This window comes from Parus major, chromosome 8, assembly GCF_001522545.3.
Source record: "Parus major isolate Abel chromosome 8, Parus_major1.1, whole genome shotgun sequence".
NCBI classification, from domain to species: Eukaryota; Metazoa; Chordata; class Aves; order Passeriformes; family Paridae; genus Parus; species Parus major.
The window spans coordinates 16998729-17021209 of record NC_031777.1 but is presented as its reverse complement, the minus strand read 5'-3'; the positions used below and the strand labels follow the sequence as shown (position 1 = coordinate 17021209).

The following is a 22481-nucleotide window of genomic DNA, read 5'->3' as shown; positions in this document are numbered from 1 at the left end:
ATGAAAGTTTCCAACCATGCAAAAAAGTATTTAACTATATCTAAAGCAGTAAGTTTAATCTGGACACAGTACAAATCAATATTGTAGGTATAATAGAAAAGTCAAAAAAGAGAAAAGGAAAACAAAGTGCTTTTTAGTAAAGCTGTTAAAGGAAAGACTGTGACCTATAAGTGGTTTGTGTTAAAATGATATACAAGAGGGAAAACAGCAATTACTTTCCACTTTTGTGCAGCTTTTTAGTTTTACATAAATTAAATTCAAATAAATTTAATGTGCCAAGTAGAAATGACAGGCTGAATGCATCAAGTGAAAAACTCCTCCCTTCTTGACTTCTTTTTATTTAATACTTTTAAACACAGGATTATTTTTTAAAAATCATTTTAGTATAATTCTTTTTCTTATTAAGAAGAACAGTTAATTCAAGGCAATTTTCCTTCCTCCTCAAGGTCATTAGCAAACAGAGCTTCCACAGACAATGCTCAAGGATCAGTCTTCTCTAACATGAGGCAAGAATACAGAACTCTTCACAGTTCTCTTCCAGACTTCTAGGACTCCTGTTGGTCAGCCAGCTGCTGTCACATTAATAGCTTTTTTTCCCCAAAAACCTTAATTAGCTAAGACAATTCTGTTCATGAGGCAGATCCAGATGGCAGGTTCCACTGCAATTTGGAGAATTATCCTTCTCCATACCACTATGCTTTCTTTGCATATATCAGTGGTGATTTTCAATGTGTAGCCATCAATTAATAAGTATCAAGTTGTCATCACTCTGTTGTCTGCAAAGAAAAAATTCACAATTCTCCATTCAGCAAGAAATGCAATAGGCAGCATCCATCCATATGAGCTCAGTTTTGATCCTTCTGTTCTCTGCTCTCCCATTTCCACATACAACCCCAATGCCTACACTGGACAATGATGCAAAAACTGCTACAGTAGCAAAAGCTCTAGATTTTCACTCCAACTACCAGGCCTGCGCCCTCAGTACTGCACAGCAAATTATGGTGTATTATTATTCTCAAGCACACTAATCTCATTCTGCACAGTGACTTGCATGTAAAACCTGAAGCTGGGGCTGGCTGGAATTCTTGTTAACTAGTTGGTTTTCATGTGCCCCCAGCAACCACTGAGATACCTGCCCATCATTATCTCACATGTTCCTTTTTTGCCTAGGGTAGGTCCCCCTCTGCCAGGGTACAGCAAAAGCATAAAATTTCATTTCACAAAAGCATCAGTATATAAGTGTTCACATTTTGGACTGTTCTTTCTCCCACAGCCTGGCTTCCTTGCACAGTGCCCACAACTATTCTCTGCACATGGATGAATTATCCTGGACTGCCTAGGGACAGTGACAAGATCCCTACTGTATCTAACAGGGCTTCAGAAGTGTGTTATGTTGCCTCAGAAACAGAATTCAAAGAATAAGCTCTACGACTAGCAAGCACCAGATGAGATGCTCATCTCTCACCACCAGCTTAAAAAGGACCAATGCCACAATGCCTAAAAGACATTTACTGGTGTATTTCCAATATTCTGGAAGATGGTATTCAAACAGTTTGCCTCAGACACAGCATGGTTTTGGGATTAAGCACCAACCTCTGACTGAATCACCCTCTCACTTTCTGTAACAACTCCAAGCTTAGTAGTAAAGCTTTTAGGAAGAGACATCTAGAAGCAAAGACTTGGTTTGCTCCAGAGCCCTTGGTAGTTTCATGCTGCACTCCACAGTCCTCCCATCAGCTTCTGCATTGCAGTTTCCATAAGACTATAACAGTTAAAACATATTTAAGCTCAGAACTGCTGCCTTTGCATCATCAGCTGACTGAAGATCTAACATGAATTGAAGGACAAGAGGAACAACAGTGCCCAAATATTACACAGACTGAATTCTGGATACTTCAGCATTTGTGATGCAGCATTTTGCAGTGAGAAGCAAACTGTTGTACTTCTCAGCAAAACACTCATTAAAAGCACTCTACTGACCTCCTGCAGCAGCAGATGAATGGAAAAGAAGTTCTGTCTTTTCTGTAGCCAGCACTGCTATGGTCTTTTAGAAATTCATGTAAATCTGTTACTGGAAAACCACTTTGTTGGTATTTCTGAAAGAAAAAGTATTTCATTTACAACACATGAAAAGTTACAGGGCATTAAACATTCTAAAATTTCCTCTAGAGTGTGACAGTTAAACCAGATTATTTGGTTCAGTAATTCAATATTGTATGTAGGAAGGAAAAAACCCATTCCCATCCTAGAAACACTACATAGTTTGTTTTGTTCCACCAGCGATGTAAGTGACAGAAAATTCACATTGTTCACAGATTCTCTTATGTTTTGTTTGCTGCCCATAAGGCCAAGCAAGTGATCTCAGGCCATACTGGTATCAGTTCTCCCTTGTTCCCAGTGAGCTGCTGTGCTCACTGCAAGTGCCTTGGGCTCCTTTTCCCTAAGAACTCTAATTCTGGATTTGAAGGGTGTGACTATTCAACATTGCCATGCTGAAGAAATGCTATGACAAAAACAAATTCAGCATACTGAAACAACTTCCAGTTGATCTATGGGAAATGCTCAGAGGGAAGAGTCAGTAAAACACCGTTTTGCAGATCAGACCATCCAGTAAACTAAGAAGTGCAGACAATTAAGTTATATTTTGAGGTGCTTCAAAAGTGAAGCTCTTCCTCAGTCTGGAAGCTGTAGTTCAGGTCAGACCAGCCTTATTCTGCTGGCCTGTATCTGACACCAAGACAAGAAAGAGATGAGGGCTGAAGGATGTGATCCACACTGCCTTCCCACTAGTCACTGAGGCTGCCAGGAGCACAAAGGGCATGATCCTGATCTTGAGATCAAGAACAGAAAGTAATTACCAAAAATTTGGTTCACTTTCAAACAGTCCATACTGGAAACGGATGGCACAATTTTAACTGGAATGAGAAGCGGTGCATCTCTCAGAAGACATTTCCTTTTAACCACACGTTTCCAAGCAGCACATTAGGGAGGCCTGGACACCTAAATTACTTTAGAGTTATCTGCTTGAACTGTTCCAAACTCCTGCCAAAGGCACGTCTCTGAGATGTCAGCAAAACCAGCCACCCTTCCAATTTCGCCACAGACTAAACTATAAGATTTTAATAATCTTATCACACATCAGAACCAACAGTAGATAGTATGATGCTGAGTGATTAACAAGAATGAATACAAAACTGATTAGAAGTGTAACAGAAAACAAATGCTTTACCTTTATGGTGTCATAGGAGTCAGTAATGAGTGCAATAAAAAGGCTGAGGATCATGTATATAAACAGACTAATGAAGGAGTACAGATATAATCGGCTGAACATCCACACCAGCGAGCTCTTCTGTTGGATTTGAGCAAATGTTGCAAACATGTCATCACCATTGACCAAAGAAAACAGACATTCAGCCACTGTGTTCAGATCTTCAAACTGGAAAATGAGTTCAAATTATTAGAAGAATGTGAAAATCAATCAAGACTCAAAGTTTGAGTTTTACTCAAAGCAGACAAAAAAAGCCAACCCAGGCAATCAAATGCTACCACGCTTTCCTGTACATTCAGGCCAAAATATACATGTCAGTAATAGAAAAAGGTGGAAGTATCATCTTGACTAAGCATGACATCAGACATAACAATATTTATTATCAAGAAATAAAACTTGTGATATTCAACAGGCAGAACAGTCAATAACTGATCACCACAGAAAGCTACTGAATTACAAGCAATTCTGGACCTGCAGAAAAGTATCATTCAATTTCCCAAAGCACAGCTAAAGTGGTTTCACAGAATCTATACTGTATATTAGTGGTAGTATGCTGGGAACACAATCCACATTCTCTGGCTTCCCAGCTCTGCAGCATTACTGGACTATGGGTAATAAATCAATACTGTGTTAAGGGGATAGAGTTAGCACATAGCCTTCAGAACTCAAATGGTCTAAACTGAATTAATCTGTCACTCAGAAAGCTTTCTATAAGCTGCAAGTACAAGCCATAGCTATATTATGAAGCTACTGGAGCACACCCTGTACAAAAATCATGGTTTAATTTCAAGGACAGTCTCTTACATTCCAAACTCCATTTCCCCAAACCTGACTATGTCCAGAGGCTAAAACCTTTTTCTCTACCAGGTAAGCTCACTTCCCATTTTGCTCTGTCCTTCTAAATAACTGGATTTCTTAACTATAATTTATTGGACAATATGAATTAATAGCCACATTAAAACATTGTGCATTATCAATGAACTAACACATAATGGCCCCATAATGAAAACAAGATGTCAAGAGCTATATGCTTGTAAGGAGAACATATTGGTGCACAGGAAGAGCAGGTCTAGTTTACACCTAGGGCTTATTTTATTATTATTTTTTTAATTGAATTTTAAAGCCATTGTGAAACTCAGCAGTACATTATCCAGGAAAAAGGGAGGCATGGCACAGGTATTTTTTGAGGAACTCAAGTTTTGATGCACTGACACAGAAAAAGACCAGCTAAGGACTGCTCACCTGGAAACCCCTGGACTGACATAGCACAAGATGCAGGATACCCACTTCCTCCCTCTGACTACAGTAGAGCATGCATTTCTGTGTTTTTGAGCATAAGAGTTCTCCAGTGTTTCTGCACATTGGGGAAGGCTCTTCCCATTTCTTACCAGGATGGCTTGGGTGGCTGGAGAGCCCTGGGAAGCCAGCCCTGGGCTGGCCTGCCTTGCACAGTGCCACTTTACCTTCCTGTGGGACACTGGGGAGCTGGCAGCAAAAGCAATTCTCCACAGCTACAGCTGCTTCCCTTGGCATTGATACATGATATTTAGGCAGCAGGTAACATTTTCACACATAAGCATGTTGTTGACTATCCTTCCTTTGACTCAGATGTACTTGTTGCAGGGAAGTTACAACAGTAATTGTGCTGTGCCTCGTAATGTTATAAACAATTGAGCCTCTAGTGTGGCAAAGGATCCCACAGCATCCCAGAGAAATGTATTGTCATCAACCTGGAACCTGAGTAGCTCCATTGCTCCAGGGACAGAGTAACAGTAAGTTAGAGCAGTGCAAGCTCTGGGGGCAGAGGAAGCTGAATCAAGCACTGCAGAATGTCTCTGTTACACATACACTGTGTGCACCCAGAGATCAAGAACGAGAAATCAGACATTTGTTAGTCATTAACAGACATTTAGAATTTGCCATGACAGGAATCTGCCTCTGTTCAAACTGTCACATAGAGCATCTGCCAAGAGAAAAAGCAAACAAGCTTTAGGGTCGTTTTGGCTTGTGTTCTAGAATATACAAAGCCTTACTGCTGCACCCAGGTTTCATACAAGACATACAGGCACACACTTTGATACTAACCTTAAGAACACAAACAAACAAACCCACAACACACCCCCACACAGGAAGCAAAGCAAACAAGCATTCATCCATCCCTTTATGAGTCACAATTTAGGAGCTGAAGTTACATGGCACAAGAAAGATTTGGAAAAACAACGCCAGAGCCAAGGAAATTTAAAAAAAAAAAAAAAAGTTCCAGTGAACTATTTAGTGCCTCTTTAAGCCAATTGAACTGGGATTGCCAGGAGAGAGTGGAAAAGACAGACCAATGCACATGGCCTGGACAAACCATCCCCTCACCACAAACAGCCTGGTGTTGGAGATCACAATGACTTCAAGAGCACAGTAAAAGTAAGAATAGCAATTTTGTTAAAAGGAGAAGGTAGGAGGAGGTACAGATGGAATGAAAAACACTCCCACGTTCACACTACAGCTTTCAAACAGACATTTTCATTTAAGACACATTTCTGTTGGTTTGGCTAGGAGTTATAAACACAGATTCCCATCATTACACCATTACAAAGGTGCTGATGTACCTTTTCATGATAAGGTCCCAGGACAATCCATCCACAGAAAGTATAGCCAAGATAGATCATCCCAGCACAGCAACAAAACCTTAGCACTTTTGGCAATGATGCCTGCATAGTTAAAATGAGCACCTACAAGTCAGAGTGGAGAAAAGAAGGGGAAAAAAAAAAGGCAAAAAATCAGAGAGAGACCTGGGGAAAAAAGTGACATGTGTATGTGTATATTTATATATACTTCAGTTGTCAGACATTTGAGTCCCTCCTTACATTGTAGGTTTGAAAATATCCCAGGTATCTGATGACTCCAACCCAGACAAACAAAGTTGATGTTCCAAGTAAAATGCTGCAGACATCATAACTTGTGAGGTTCTGAGGGATCCAAACAGAGCAGGTATTCAAGTTACAAAGCAGTAGATATATCAGCTTGACAACTATTCAAGTTACAGCAGTTCAAATAAACAAAGCAGGGCAGTCTAATACTGAAATCCTGTTGCTACATCACAGAAATTAGATTCATGTGAACTGTAGTTATTTACTGAGATCAAACACAACAGTGCTGCAAATGGAAATACACCTGATATTCTTGAAATTTTGTAGAAGTGCAAAGTCTGGAAGAACAAAAGCCCTTGGTTTGGTTACAACACAGTTTCAAAATTAGATTGAATAACTCAATTTTTTTGTTTAAAAAGAAGGTTACTATTTGCTGTTAGGCAAAGAAGCTCTCGTTCACTATTTAAAAAACCGTGAGCCATCATTTACATGGAAAGTGACCCTTGGGACTACAGCTCTTTCCATGATTACATACATTTACAGCTCTGAACAGGCTCTGACAGCAGTTCAGAACCTGAGTATTGTTTTTACTACAGTTTACAACCAAATCCATTTGCACTTTACTTTAGAAGGCTAGAACTGGTTGCAGGAAGCACAAGAGACCCATCTAGCTCAAGTTTTCCTACCCTCAACCCCCATCTCACCCTACAGACAGTGACTCCCAAGAGCTTCCTCTGAAGGCCACTCTGGGACCTGCCCTTTGAGCCTCAGTACACATGAAGCAGGAGCAGCACACCACCTACTCTGTTTTTCCCAGAATACAAAGTTTGGTGAACACATGTACTGTTGACACTCATCTATTGAAGATTACAAAAAAAACCCCAAAAAAACAAAAAACCCACAACCTAGGAAAAAACCACAAAACCAATCCAAAAAGCCTCCTGAAGAGCTGCCAGCTGGACAAAGCACATTGATTTCAGCAAGCCCAGGCAGGGAGGCCAAGGACGAGCAGGTGACACTGTCTGTGCCTATGCTTGCCAGGAAAGCAAGCTGTGACAGCTGTGCTTCCAGTCCTACAAGCCACCAAGCCCCACCTTTCATCAAGGGGATGACTCGTGGTTTCCCAGTACTGTACGTGCTACTACTTCATACAGAACTAAGAATTCAAATTGTTGGGTCTTTCTGTTAGGCACTGTCTACCCACAGGCCCCATACCAGGGATTAGGGGTCTTGGCACTGTAGGAATAAGATGTTTGTATAGCTTATATGGTCCTTCTGAAAAACTTTGGGGAAGAGTGACTGAAAGTAGTTATTAGATAAACCAGCACTAGGAAATGGACTAAACTAAGCAAACAGATGACTATTGACTATTACAGCTCACTTCCACCTGTCCCCAAATTAAAGCACATTACAAATGGTTGTAGCAAGATCAGTATTTTAGCTGAAGTATGAAATTCTTACCTTGGCTTTTATTTCCATTTTTAGGATTGACCCAATGATTGTCATCACATCACTGATAATTACCAGGACATACCACCCATTTAGGAACTCCAGGCGATCAGCGTAACAGACACGGCGCTTGTATTTCTCCAAGAAGAAACTCACAAATCTCTGGTGACAAGCATTTAGATATTTAGTTACAGGTCTCCTTGAGTTACAAACATGGCAACATTCAAGTTCCACACAACACCTTTTCCTATAGCGTCTGCTGGAATAGTAGTTTAAAGCTAATTCTCAACAGCAACAGAAATAAACAGGAAAATATTTAAGGTGGATTTAGGCCAATGAAAATAAACTTTCTGCAAAACACCTGATTTCATAACCCATTCCCACTAACATAACATGGCCTGTTATCTCCTTTACCATAGGTTCTATCCACTTCTGACAGAGCAAGGCCAGCCAACTAAAAAAGTGAAAAAGAAATCAAATGCAACTACAGAGCAAGAGCTCTCATTTCCAAGAGAGCAAACAATATCACCTCTATGCCCAGCACTGCCCATCTGCTTTCACTTGCTCTTTTTGCTCAGGAATAAATGTGAAGTGCCTGTTCCTGAGAGCAGTTTGACAATGTTGAATCATGTCCTCTTGACTCTTGGTCTTGTTTCCAAGCTACAAAAAGGATATCTTGAGCTGGATAAACAAGTATTTGTGTTTTCATATCCTACCTACCCTGGACTCTTCTAACTCTCATGAGCCACATGTTTATAAAAAAAACCAGCCAGAGTTAGACTATGTCTTATGCTTTACATTTACTCCAGTTAGAGCTGGCTTTGAGGGATGTTTGTTAAGGCATTAATTTATGACTAGACCTCTATAGGAATTCTACTCTGAAGCCAGGGAAGAAAGACTTGTGGTTTGGAGATAGAGGACACAGTGCCTGTTTGCAGCACAAAGACTCAGAAGCCTTTTTGTCTAAAATCCTGAAGGGGTTAGGGGAAGTCTCCTTTTGCCCAATGAGAGATACAACAAAATACTTCCAATTACAGCACTAAACAAACAGAAATAAAATCCATTCACAGTTAGCAATGGTCCACCAAGATACCTACACATCCTTTCTAGAGATAACAGTAAGAGGGACATCTTGCAACAGATTTACTCACTTTAATACTCCATGTTTCAACAGGTACCCCTTCACAAGACCATTAGCAAAGGAGGCAGAGACCAAATTAGCATGAAGGTCACGAGCACTGGGCTTACCTTTTGTAGTCTCCAGGCAAGAACAATGGATCGTGTGCAGAGGATGAGAGAAGCCAAGCAACTTAGTATGACAAATCCATCAAAGACGAGAATATACTGAGTGTTCCTCTGGAGAACTGTAAAGAGCCAAGGAAATAAAGTAAGGTTTCTTTTCACATCTCTTTTGATGCAAGTTATGTGACATTTTGTAACAATTCATGCTCAGATACTCTCACCCCATAAGCAGATGGGTTACAAGCTGTATTCTTCCTGCAAGCGTATCTTGAGCACAGCTCAACAGAGAATTACATCAAGACAGTCATAGAGACTGGGCCACAAGAATGAAAAGTATGTTCAAGTTCTTCAAAATAAACCCAAAAAATTGATATGATAATACAGGTATACTCCTTTTTACCTGTCCATCTGTGCTTCCACAGTGTTACAACTACATGAGGCAAAAGAAACACAGCTTTGGTCTGTATTGAAACATCAAATTTTAAAAAAAAATTCCTACAATAAAGTCTGCAATAAGAAACTTGTTGGACTTTCTGTACTGTTTTCTTTTCATCTACAAGTTTAAAAGCCATCATGTGAACACAAATTAGGTGTCTTCCTTTGCTTCCTCACATCAATGGTCCTTATTTTTTCCATAACATACATTTTAAAATATATGAAATAGAGGCCAATACTTGTTTTTAATTGTTGCAATAGCCCTTCAGCACACCTTTATTACTGAATTATGCATGCTCCCTCAGCTGGTAATTAGACACAAAATAAACTAGTCAAGAACAGGTAGTTGAAAGACAGCCACAATAAATTACTGGACAAAGATACAAGCCAAGGCACTTTAAGGTTATTCAGAATAGCCTATAAATTACCACTTCAATATCGCTACAACACAGCATTACAAGGGAAAAGCTGACTTTACCAAGGCCAAAGGCAGGCCACTTGACATTTATTAATCAAGATATATATTTATAGCACACTGAAAAATTCTGTTCCATCACAGGCCTTTACCGCAAGTCAACACATGGGTGAAGCAGTTGCACAGTGCTGTCACACGTTTTTACTGTTCCTTTAAGGGGCCCTTAGTGCACATTCCTGAGCTGTCAGACCAAGCCTTAACACTAGCAATACATGGCAGATACCAGACTTTGTTCATGTACATCATTTAATCTACCAGCAGTGGCAAAAAAAATAAGCCAACATGAAAAACAAACTTTCAGAAATAGTATGCTTCAATCAGTTAGAAGAAAAAAAAAAAAAAAGCTATAGGAGACTTCAGCTGGAAATTTATCCAGTTAGTGGATTAAACTGAGTTATCTCAGAGCAGCACAATTAAAAATCTATGGAAGAACATTCATCCTCCTTGCAGGTAGAGCTCACTAACACACAGTGGTATGCAGAGATGATCGTGTCATCTCACAACACCCAAACAAAAGGAATTATTTCCTACCTCTTGATTAGCAAGAGGTACTGAATTGCATTATGCAAGTGGTATTGTTTTATGGGCAGAGGGATGAACAGGACTTCTACAGACCAGGGAAAACAATGGGAGATACATAACTGCTGTTATGCAAACATACATGCACCATACTTACCTGAGTTAAATATGTGCCAGTCTTTGCATTCCTGAATGTCAGTGTCACTATCAAAGTAGATCTTGATTTTTCCACTGTGGGCTCTATTATTGAAAGTTATCTGAAAATACAGAGCTACATCAGAAACAGGACTAGCAAGATTGCATTCCAGAAAAATAAATCCCACTAAGTGCTTTGGACACAGCATGCATTAATATTGTTGATCAGATGGGCTTTAAGAAAGTTGTCACCATAAACAACGGTGTAGACATAATTTGAGTAGATTACATGTATTGCCTAATGACCAGTATTCCAAGAGGCCAAACCTCACACTCAGTCTTTAGATGAAGAACAATTCCTTATCCCTTTCTCAGCTTACCAACTGGAATATGTTACAAAGCAACATTGTCCCACAGCAACACCATTTCAGCAGCCTTTGGGAAGGAGGGGTAAGGGCCAGGACATGCTCAGCTGTGTTTCTCTTGCATATGAGGATGAAGCTAAATATGAGGATGACACCTACACCTTAGCTTAAGTTCTCATTACAGATACATGATTGGAAGTGCCACAGCCTATTTTCACTTACAGTATTTTGAAATGCATAGCAGTCAGGCAATTCACGGGCATGGATTGTCTGTAAAGCAATGCCTTTCAGCTTGAAGGAGATTTCAACCTGTATAAGCCTGGAGAGTTGAAAAAGCATACAAATATATCTAAATATCACAGAAATATACACAAACTGCACAAATCAGAAACCACCATATTAATATGAAAGGAAAAGTGGGGATAATTTAAAAAACCCCATTGCTTTACCTGTAAAATTCAAGATTGAAAAAAGAAGAGTTCAGCTTCAGTTCTGCCTTCTTACCAGTTAGCTCCTTGGGCTTTAAAAGGATACATTCTGGAAAGACAAGAGAAAAATATGTTATCATAAAAACTTCACATTGAAAGTAGCATTAAAACTGAGATGATCAGTGTCTATAGCAAGTCCTAACAGGCAAAGCATTAATTTTGAGCAAACCTATTCAGAGGCCCAGCTAGTGGGGTCAGAAGCAGGTTTGTTGTGTCCTAACTCGTGAGCAGCTAGCAGCCAGGACTCGGCTCTGAGGGGCAGTAAGGGCACCCACCCATCAAAGGGACAGACTGACCAGCATCCAGAATTCTGTATTTGAGCCTCCTGCACAGAGTGGGAAGAGGTGTGTTTAAGAAAAAGAACAACAAAACATCACCTCACCATCAACTACAAAGATTTGTAGGTGGTTGAAGAGAGCCTCTCAATCACAGCTATCTTTTCTAGACAGGCACTGAAAGCCAAGAAGGAAATAGGCAAGAAGCGTGGTAATGTTCCTGTGATTGCCACACAGAAAGCTATTGGTTTTAAGCTTTAGAGCAAGAATTTAAGTACTCTACAGCAAGACATTTTAAGTACTAAAGTACTGTACCTGTTTCAGTAGAAACATCTATGTTCAGTGTATCGTTAGAAGGAAGCATTGTGCTTCTCTTGTACTGTTGTTTACAGATCTTTAAACCTGATTCTTCATGTTCATAACCAAGTGTCCCCAGGGATATGTTCTTTAAGTGCCTGTACTAGGTTTAAAAACAAAAACAGAAGTAGAAGTTGGAGAAAAATCATCCTTTTTTGCATTACATTGCAAACTGAAACCCCAAAGTTATATGTATCAATACAGGTTTTTTAATTTTTAAAAAAAAAATCTTTACTTTCACATAAAAGCTTCCCACTCAGTTTACAGGCAAGAGAGGTGCTGGCCACTCAGTAGTAGTGGTCAGCATCCTGGTGACACAGTGACAGGGAGCCCTGTATCAGCGCAGTACTGCTGCTGACCACACACCCCCCAGGGATATCTGCACCTCATTAGGTGATAGTTTTCACACCACTTGAAACTGCTGTACCGAGACCCAAGTCACAGTTCTTATCAAATCCACACCAAGATCAAAACCAGAGCAGCTCCCCGTGTGACCATAGAAGAGTGAAGCCATGCATTCACTATATAACCAGCAACCAGGGAGCACACAGAGCTCGAGCAGCCTCCAAAACCTAACCTGCCTCCTTTACACAACCACAGAAGCAGCTGAAAACATGCCTGTGAGGAAGGTACTTTCTTTTTCCACTTACTCCAAAATACAGCACAAGTCACCTTCTTTGTTTGCAAGATACTCTTGAAAACAAGGACTGAAAGTGGAAGCAAATAAAGCTGTCCCAAACCAAGCATTGTCCAAACATGGATCAGCCCTGAGCAACACCAAGAACTACATTACAGACCAGTCCCCTCCAGACTTGCTTTCCACACAGCCTTGGTGTCTACTGGAAGCAAGAGCTACCCTCTGATCCCTGGAGTCACACCTTCCATCCCTACACAAGCAAGGCAAGCCCCAGGGCACAGCTCTTCTGGTGTCCCTTGGCTCCTCAACAGCTACCCAAGAAGGACAGAAGATCAATGACTAACCATGAAGGCAGCTGCCTGCCAGCTCAGTTTCCCAAGACCTAACTCTGTCCAAGAGAAGCCAGACACACCCATGGCCTTTTGGGGAAGAATGCATAAACTCATAGCAATGTGTTAGTTTTTATCATCACCCGATCTAGAAAAAGAGCTCAGGGCAGCATACAGGAGTGGTCTGCTCTCAAAAAAGCATTTAACTTTCTTGGAGGCCTGAAGTAAACAAACATAGAAAGTCAGGCAAAGTTTCCTACTACTTAAAAATTTGTTCAGCTGGCTTTGATTAAGATTAGCCCCTTTTCCCCTTTAGCACAGATTTCCTTATTATGCTTCATTGTCATCCTATTTCCCCCTTCCTTTGGGCACTGTGGCCACTACCCCATCTTGTGAGGTACAACATCCCACCAGCCATTAACAACCACACACTCCATGTGCAGAACTGGAACTGCAACACAAACCACCACACCTGTATGCAAAGCTCTGCCTTGCAGTGCCACTTCGAGTACCCAGTTTAGACAGCCCAGGAGTAAAGCACGGCCTCCTCACCCTGCCAGGGTCTGAACTCAGAGCAAGATAAGGAAGCCACATCTGACTAAGGCAGGTCAAGTGAGTGGAAACAGCAGTTTAGTCACAGCTCCTCATCCCACCGAGGACCTCTGCAGATCACTGCATGCAGCAGCTGCTGTCCCACCCACGTGTGCTCTCGGGCTCTGCCCTCCTGACAGCACAGCACGAGGTGCTGGGCTACCCACATGCCACTTTCAAACAACACTATGAAACAGTAAAAGCAAAATTCCTACTTATAAATGTCCAAGCAAGCAGCAGAATATCCTGGTCTTACAGGCTCTGCCACAGGGCAGAGCACAAGAGTAACAAAATCACACAGCTGCTTTGTAATAGAAACTTCAGCTTGAAGGCAATAGAGAAACAAGGAAAACCTGTGTATTCTTCCAAGTGTAAATGTATGCTTGGGGTTTTATGTTGCTGCTCTGTTTGGGGTTTTTCAAAAAAGTGTTCAAATATCGCCAGTGGTATATTACACAAAGGCTAAAATTCAGTTTTTACAACTCCAGCTTTGCTGTGCATAATTATTATTTTCCATAATGCCATATCCTTTTGCTTCACCCACCCAACCATGCATTTCAAAAATACAAACCAGAACACCAAATCCCATGTCTTCTAGTTGCCCATCTCAAAATAAATAATTAAAAAAAAAAGCTTTGCTTTTAGTTTAGGAGTTATCTAGACTGGCTCTTCACACAAGGCACCCTCTAAAGGCAGACAAAATAAAGGCAACAGTAGTCATAATGTTCACCTGAAAGCATGCTTTTTTGAATTCTTACATGTGACATAAAAGTCTCAGGAATGCCACAGGACACTAAAGAACCCAGTTTTCACAATTTAAATCTCCTTAAATGATATGACTACATTTGTACCACAAAGACATTTTATGGAGAGACCTTTTTCTGATGCCTGGCTCATTCTTGAGGATACAAAGCTATTATTTCTCTACTATGTTGTATCTGGAATTCATCTCAGCCTTAGTGCCTACAAAAGAAGGAAAGTGAAACAAAGCAAGCAAGGAAGGAAAAAAAGAAAGCAAGTATGGTTTATTGCAGAAACAGTGGCAATATGGAGAGTTCAAAGAAAGACTGAGAAAACTACTTCACTATTAATTGAAAATGCCAGGAATGAGAGTCTTTGGTCCTGTCCAGCACATTTGATCTGCTGGTGGCTCTGCTGCAGCTTACAGGAGAGGACAGGAGGGCAGCAAGCCCCCACGAGTGGATGATTGAGATGAGGTCTGGCCCTTCACAGCCCTGCAATGTCCAGATGTTGCTGGGCACAGCTGCAGTGGCAACACTGCTTTAATCCAGGTGCCAGAGCTCATGTGCCAAGGCCAGTGAAAATGAAAGCTGGTTAAATGCCACTTTTTATTCTTCCAGTGTTAATAATTTCTGGGTTTATCATCATTCCCAATGCAAGAGACATTTCATATTCCAGAGTCTTTCATCTTGTGACTTTGAAATGTATTAATATTAAATACAAAAACATTTCCAGAATTCTCATCCTAGATTTGCTCACTTTGCTCTGACAATTGTAAAGGGACTGTTCTTTAAAATACCATCCTGAATGCCTCTATACTCCAAAGTGCCATATTCCCCATTTTGAGGCCTTCAGCCCTCACTACAAAGTTGCAGTTCAGAAGAGCTGTTAACAACATAATTTTTAAAGCATACATAGGTATAACTCAGGCCCATAGGTCTTCAAAGTAAGATCTAAACCAAGGTTCCAGTTCATGCAAGATGATAAATTTTCAGATTTTCTGGATTTTGGTATTAAGAACTACCTGAGTAAAATTCTGCTTTGGATTCATCCCCAAGAGACAAAAATTCATCGACATCAAAAACTTCAGGACACCCCATCTATGCTGAATTTACTGAAATAACCCAACTGAAATCTAAGATTAGAAACAGAAAATCAGAAACTTAGCAGAAGTTTACAGATGTAGCTTCAGCTTTAACACAATTATAAACACACACTCATACCTACCTGATTAATAACATAAAAAATGCTATCATAAGCATCCTGTTGTGTATATATACTGCAGCTGTAGTCATCTTCATCAGTTCCAGAATAGCCTTTCAGGAATAGGTGTTTAAAAGCAACAGTGTTTTCCTCTTTGAATGAGACCACCAGCTGGTTACTCAAACCAAAAAAAACAAGCTGACAAGAGAAAGAAACAGATTTGAATTTTGAACAGTGGTCAAGCAGCAAAATTTTGGAAACAGCTTTAAACGACAATAAATAAATAAATTACAAACCAGACAGGTGCCTATTGCTGTAACTCTGCTAGAGCAGGAGCACAGAATCTGTTAACTGATGGCATGAGATCACCAAAGCCAAGGTTATCACATGCAGGGTAAGTGAAACAAATCTAAGTGCGGCAGCTGAACAGACAGCTACATCACTTGCACCTTTTACATATCATGGACCAACAGCTCCAACTGGGATTTGCAAAAACCTTTGTGGAGGATGCCAAGGGCAGACAAGCTAACTCAACAGCAGGACCGGATACCCCTGAAATGGTCTGCTTTGCCATGGACAAATTCCTGCACCTTTCCTGCCCCTGGCATGGCACAGGATTAGTGCAAACCTACATGGGACCCTACAGCAATAAAAAGCATCACCTGCCTGACCCAGGTGCTGCTTAAGGAGGCTAGAACAGGAACAGCAAACAGCAGAGTTACTACTGAAGATTTGTGTTCCCCTGACATATGGCTGTTCCCATTTCCACCACCAAGTAAAACATAGGCAGAGCCCAGAAACTGCTTGGTTTTTCAGCAAGGGCTTCTTCATAGGTACACTAGCAGGAAGATATCCCCAAGCCCCAGCTACGTATCTGACATCTGAGCAAAACCAAGGGCTGACAAGAAAAGTCTCAAGCAGCAGTTCAGAAAATCTTGTGGCCTTTGAAAACCAGGCAGCAGAGCACCCCTTCTGCTCACAAAGGATAGTGAGAGACTGGGGTAGCAGACAGAAAAATTACATGTTCAGGGATAGCCCCAAAAATTGAAGTCAGTAGGTTAGGACAGATGGCAGTACTGCACCTTTCCAGAGACATGTGAAGTCATGCTTCGTGTCATCATTCACATGCAAAGTTTACTGCCTGGTCTTTGAAGGAAGAGAAACAACCCACATATGAGGTGCAGCTGCCAGCAAAGAAAGGCAGGGCACACCCTCCTTTCAGCTTGCAGTGTGCTCACACTGCCCACCACCTCCCTGCCCCACACACTTTAATACAAGCCCTGTCCCCATCAGCTCTGTCTCTACGGGTCACAATTGTGCCAGCACTAGTGAAAATCTCTTTATTTCAATTTGCTTTGCCTAGACAGATCAACCAGCACATCCCACTCCTGCCTGCAGAGAGAGGCCTGTCAGGATTTGGGCACAGCAAGGCACCAGCAGTGGCCAGACCCCAGAGCCTGCTATGGTCAATAAAACACCAGCACACATCAGCTGGGGCTGTGCTTCAATCCATTCAGAGCAGGCAACTCAAACACAAACCAGGGATCCCACAACTCAGCATGTATATTTAGCTGTTCTTGCAACTTGTCAGATGTCAGTCTTGCATTTCAAAGGCTCAGAAAAAGTAATTTCTACCTATATGTGTGTCCCATTCTGCTTCCCTCCACCTGCAGTCAGTATTAAATAACCACTGAAGTTTACAAACACCCTCTTTGCCTCTACAGCTCAAACAGTACACAACTTTTCAAATGCATTATTTGAAGAAGCAAGAGGCACATCCAATTCCTGCAGCTCAGCAATCCCATCATCATCATAAACCATAGCATCTTCCCACTGAATATGGATACTTTAATTTTCTGATTAGATATCAGGAAATGTCACTTTTGAAATAGTCCAGTGAAACTTTTATCTAAGAATGTAACAAAAAGCAGTGATTGTGATAACAAGCCTGAAGACAGTGCTGAATTTAGTGGGAAGAGTTATTTGCTTTAAAGTGTTATGTTAAAAATGGCAAAATACCTAGTCAAACACTGCCCCAAAAATCTCCAGGAGGCTTTTGTAATTGATATTATTCTTCCCTCTTGAAATACCTCTCATAGTATTTTTTCTTTATAGACTGAAGAGGTCAGTTCAAGCCAGTAACAAATACCCAGGGATGCTAAAGACCCAAAAACACAGGCTGGCTTCTCTTGCACATCACTGCCACTCTAAGAGTAAAAACAGAGGATTACCTGTGTTGTAACCATAAGTATCTTCAAAATCTGCAAAGCCAATTTCCATGGTATCTGACGTCTTGCTCTGTATTTTTCACATGGGTTCATGAAGTAAAACTTCAAATCCTCTTTCAAAGCTGTCTCTTTTAGATCTAAATCTGATTGAGTCATCATATTTCTGCCACAAATAACATATTAATTAGAAACCAACAGAATGCTTTGGCAGACCATTTGCTCATTGCAGTGTCATCACAGATCACCACATGACAGAAAAGGTCCAAAACACTTTTTGGGTTATTTTACAGGAATGCAAAAAATATTTCCCTGTGATCACATCATTAAAAATCATTCAAACACATCTGATCATTAAAACACATCATTTAGACAAATAATTAGCAGGCATTAAATAAGAGGGTCTGTAACAGAAAGAAAGGTAGACTTGCTATAACTCTTTCAAAAATCCATTTGAAACAAAGAAGGACCAATGTTAACATATTTGTCTTGATAACCCACATTCTAGCAGAAGAAAAAGATGTCTTAAAGATTAAACCAGAGCAGGCTTTGCACACACTTCTGTTATGAACATGCAGCTTCAAGGGCTAAATTCATAAACATTTATATATTTAAATACCCGGGCATATAAAAATCGGAGGACTGAGTACAGAGTACTGTTGTTGTATTTTAAATCACCTTATGTTTCTCCTTCTCAACTGAATGGGACATTGAAAAAGCTTTCCCCATCTCCTGATCATTTTAACCCTGTTTTCCAGCATCATGAGTTTTCAGAACTTTCCTACTTTACACACAGATCAGAACCAAGCTTGTAATTTTTCTCTCTTTACATGTTAAGAGGATCATATCTGACACCGGGTGATTGTCAGTCCCATTTACCATTCAGAATGTCATTCCCAATGCTCTGAATTTTATAAAGGATAACATTTTGTCTGAGGCTCAAAACCAAAAGCATTGATTCCAAGTTTTCAGATACTTGGAATACTTTATCATTTTTTACTTTTTGTGTCCTCACTTATCTGAAGTACACAGATATTTAAGCTCAAACTGCAGATCACAAAGCATGTTTGATTTGCTAGAACCAGCTGTCTCACAAGAAGAGACATTTCAGTTAAAGAAGCACAGTAAAGCTGACACTGTGGTGCTTCCTCAGAAGAGGAAGTGAAAACAACAAAAAATATATTTTAATGTTAAAAGCTCATCTTTCCTACACAGCCTTAAATCAGTTTTTCATGAAGATGATGAGAGGCAGGATGATTTTGGTTTTTGAAGCAGGAAAAACATTGGGAAGTTCCCAAGAAAAAGAAACTGTGGGCAGCATCTTTATTTAAACATACAATAAAAACATACTGGACTAGCTTTAGTAATGTCTAAGATACAAAAACCTTGAAAGATATAAACACACCTGACGGAAGTGCGTGTGATAATTACAGCTGCCAGCATTGACTAAGGAAACAGGTACATACATACTGCAATCCTGCATTGACACCCAAAGACATCACTGCTCCTGCACCAGCTTCTCTCCAACAGGCAGGAGCATTTGTGTGGGTACACAGTGAACAAGAGCTAACCCAGAGTGAAAGAGACAGGAGAAGGTGGGAAGGAAAGAGGAAACAGAACAGGGTTAAGCTGAATCTGGTCAAATTTTAAAGCATGAAGGTATGACATAAGAACCACTCCAAGGCTTCAGCAAAATCCTCCCCTAAGCTTCCAGTAAAAGCATATTAGAAGTGACAAATCTTAAAAACCAAAAAAATAAATTAACAAACCCAAAAAAAGACCATAACCTCCACAAATCAAACATCAAACTTTATAATAAACATTTTGGGTTTTTGATATTCAAACAGGTATCATGAAAAACATAATGGTTTACTTCAAAGATGTGTGTCAAGACTGTACGGCTATGCCAAAAACTTAATGTTCATTAATAGCACTTTCATCTTTACACAGCTCTCATTTGTGGCTAGGCATTAATTTCACTGATGTCTTTAACTCCCTTTATTAATTAACTGTAGAAATTATGAGCAGGATATCTGTCAAAGAAAATGACACATTTTTTCAGCTTAAGAGAGAGATCCAAGATTCAAGCCTGTATCACTGTTTGACTTTGTCTTCCAATAAAAACCAGGCATTATCTGGTGTAGTACTGAAGAAATAATTCATTTCTTAAGCAGGTGAAACAGGTAAAACACATCAACTGTTTTTCAATTCATTCATTTCTAGGATAGATTAAAAATTACATCCAAATAGACCACATTAAACCAGCAGAACTAGAACCTTCAACCAAAGCACTGAAGAAATTTAAAAGCTCCAAGAGATTACCAGTGACGTACCACATTTTAAACAAACCATCTAGTTCTACCACATGGTCAGTAGCCTAATAATCCAAACCTAATTGAAACAAAGTACCCAGCTCAAGACAGAGCAATGAAGCAATTAAATTCTGACACACTAGTGTAATTAACACCACTCAATGGGCCTCCATAGAGTGTTTTGTGACACTACCAAATTTTTTGTGAATGAAGACTGTGTAATGCATGTTTAGATGCACAGCCAGGTGTTATGTGTCTCATATATTAAAACTGTTACCAACTCAATTCTAATAGCTGCATTACTGTAACAAATGCCTTATTGCTGTAGCTGGTAGGACAGTCTGCTGATTGACTGTTTTGTAGAGAGGCATTGAGGAGCTCAACATTCCGCTCAAGAAAGAGGTTTCTACAGTAAGGACTACAATTTACAGCTACCTACTTATGAAACACACTTGTAGTAGTTAGCTCTTCACCCAGCAGAAAAAGCACCACTGAATCAAGAAGCTAAAATGCACTTATTAGGTGAGCACAGCCACTTTCTTTAATGAGTAACTAACTGCTGTAGCAGTGAGTAGCGACACTATCAGTGTCCATCAGAGCTCCATATCAGCGGTATCTATCTACTTGAGCTCTGCATCTTGAAGAGATATTAACGAGAAGGATGGGGTCCTAAGGGGGCAAGAAGGAGAAAAAAACCCGAAAAACCCCCATCACTGAGTTGAGTTCTACATATCAGCCTAGGCAACCCCAGCTTCACCTTGCCGATCTCTAACTAAGCTCAGCACTCCGCCAGAGGACGGCATCGCCCCTAGCTTCTCCGAAATGGAGGGGACAGCCCTCCCGTGCAGGGTTCATCACCCGCTGGGCTGCCGCGGGAGGAGCGGCCGCAGCGGGGCACGCACGGAGCGCTCCGCTGCCGGCCCGCGTCCCGGCGGAGCGCAGGACCTACCTGTGCGGCACCTGAGACACGGCTGTGCCGCGCCCGCTGCCCGCCTGAGCCCGCTGCCCACCTGAGCCCCTCCCGAGCGCCTCCCCGCCCTCCCCGCGCCCCCGCGGCTATGGCGGCGCCGGCCGCCGGCGAAGGAGCGCCCTGACCCCGCTGCCCGCCGGGCGCGCTGACCCGAGGGTTCGGTTCGGCCCGGCCCGCTTCCCTCACCCGCTGGCGGCGGCCGGCCCGCCGGGGAGGGACTTGAGGGGGATCTCCATGGGCCCGCCGGGGTTCGGCCGCTGCCCGGACGGGGCAGGACTCCGGCGGAGCAGCCCGGGCCCCGCACCCTGCCCCGCCGGCCGCGCCGCCTTTATGGGCCCGGCGGAGGAGGGCGCCCGCCGGCCACGTGCCCTGCGCAGCCCGGCCCGGCCGCCCGCGGGCCCGCACCCCAGCGCCGGCTCTGCCTGCAAGGGGAAGGCTCGGTGCTTTCAGGAACATGGTGTGACTCTTGGGGATGTCCCATGTGGGGCTGGTGTGACTCTTGGGGATGTCCCATGTGGGGCTGGTGTGGCACTCGGGGAATGTCCTGTGCAGGGCTGAGAGTCGGACTGGATCATCCTTGCGGTTCCCCTCCAAACTCAGCATAATCTCCGATTCTGCGATAACAGCAATTACCTTACTGGCAGCTAGTAGCTGTAGACACTTAGGTAATATGCAGGGAGACTGCAAGTGAGATTAGCTACTACAGAGTTGGTCGTCTTGCAGGTCAAGAGGTATTTAGTTCCTCAGAGGATGTGGTTTTATGCAGTTGCTCCAAACCAGGGCGTTCAAACAGAATGTAGACTCATAAGAGGCATCATTGCAGCAACCGAGTTCTCTACCTGCCCACCCAGTGAGCATGGGCAGCACAGGATTCTTACATAATGCTCTCAGATGATGCTGTATTTGGTTGTGACCACGCTGTGTAAGGAAGAAGAAGGAACAAAAGCCCAGACAAACATCCATATGCAGTTTCTCAACATTAGCTGCAAGAGCATTGTGTCAGCTCATGCATGAAAGTTTTCTTAAGGCTTCCTCTTCTATTAGCTACTGCTTGAGGCAGGAGGATGCTCCTCACAGGTCCAGCCACAGCTTTTGTTTTTTACAGCAATGTCTGTGTATTGTCCTACCTCTTGTCTCCATTCCTGTCCCCACATCTGCCAGATAAACTGTGCTTTTGCACATTTTAATACTGGGTAGGTATGAGCACATCTGAATTTCATTTCTTACTCTTTCGCACACTCGCTGTTTACCTTCCCTTGAGAATGTGCTTCAATCCAACATGGAAACTGGAACTTAGAAACAAGTAAGCCCACCACCTCTTCCTCTTAGTGTAACTTCATTTTGTTAAAAGATCTGGGCTCTGCTGAAAACGAGTTCTCCCTAACTGTATATGCAAAACATTGGCATTGAAATAAGCCTTGGTATTAAAACAGCTGTTGCCCAATATAGCACTCAGCATCTTAGTTTCATGAGGAAATACTGACTAGTGGTATTTTTAGGTGACTTTCTAGAGCCTAGTGAGAATCAGAAGAAAGAAAATCTCTTACCCTCCTCAACTTCTCAGTCAGGGCTGAAAGCTCTGTTTCCCTTAGGATGGCATATTT

At 41.6% G+C, this 22481-nt stretch overlaps 1 protein-coding gene across 2 annotated transcripts; it reads right to left on the bottom strand.

Moving 5' to 3' along the window:
- Positions 1 to 302: 302 nt before the first annotated feature.
- Positions 303 to 21205, bottom strand: MCOLN2 (mucolipin 2). Of its 2 annotated transcripts, none has more exons than XM_015636531.3 (14): positions 21064 to 21205; positions 17602 to 17761; positions 15395 to 15568; positions 11828 to 11972; positions 11199 to 11286; positions 10972 to 11068; positions 10407 to 10506; positions 8827 to 8942; positions 7591 to 7740; positions 6127 to 6228; positions 5869 to 5991; positions 3230 to 3436; positions 1981 to 2096; positions 303 to 776 (listed from the first exon to the last, which is right to left on the bottom strand). In XM_015636531.3, exons 1-14 carry the CDS (start codon positions 21111 to 21113, stop codon positions 740 to 742), a joined length of 1665 nt encoding a protein of 554 aa, XP_015492017.1. In that variant the 5' UTR covers positions 21114 to 21205; the 3' UTR covers positions 303 to 739. The 2 variants fall into 2 exon arrangements, with proteins under 2 accessions (XP_015492017.1, XP_015492018.1); XM_015636532.3 differs by lacking the exon at positions 21064 to 21205 and adding an exon at positions 19001 to 20689.
- Between the last annotated feature and the right edge of the window lie 1276 nt (positions 21206 to 22481).

Coding starts and splice junctions, on each gene's coding strand:
- MCOLN2 (XM_015636531.3), bottom strand. CDS start 21,113: ATGGAGATCCCCCTCAAGTCCCTCCCCGGCGGGCCGGCCGCCGCCAGC. Junction 8,943..10,406: donor CTGGCACATATTTAACTCAG/GTAAGTATGGTG, acceptor GGCTCTTTACAG/TTCTCCAGAGGAACACTCAG. Junction 777..1,980: donor TTCATCTGCTGCTGCAGGAG/GTCAGTAGAGTG, acceptor TTTTCTTTGCAG/ACAACAGAGTGATGACAACT.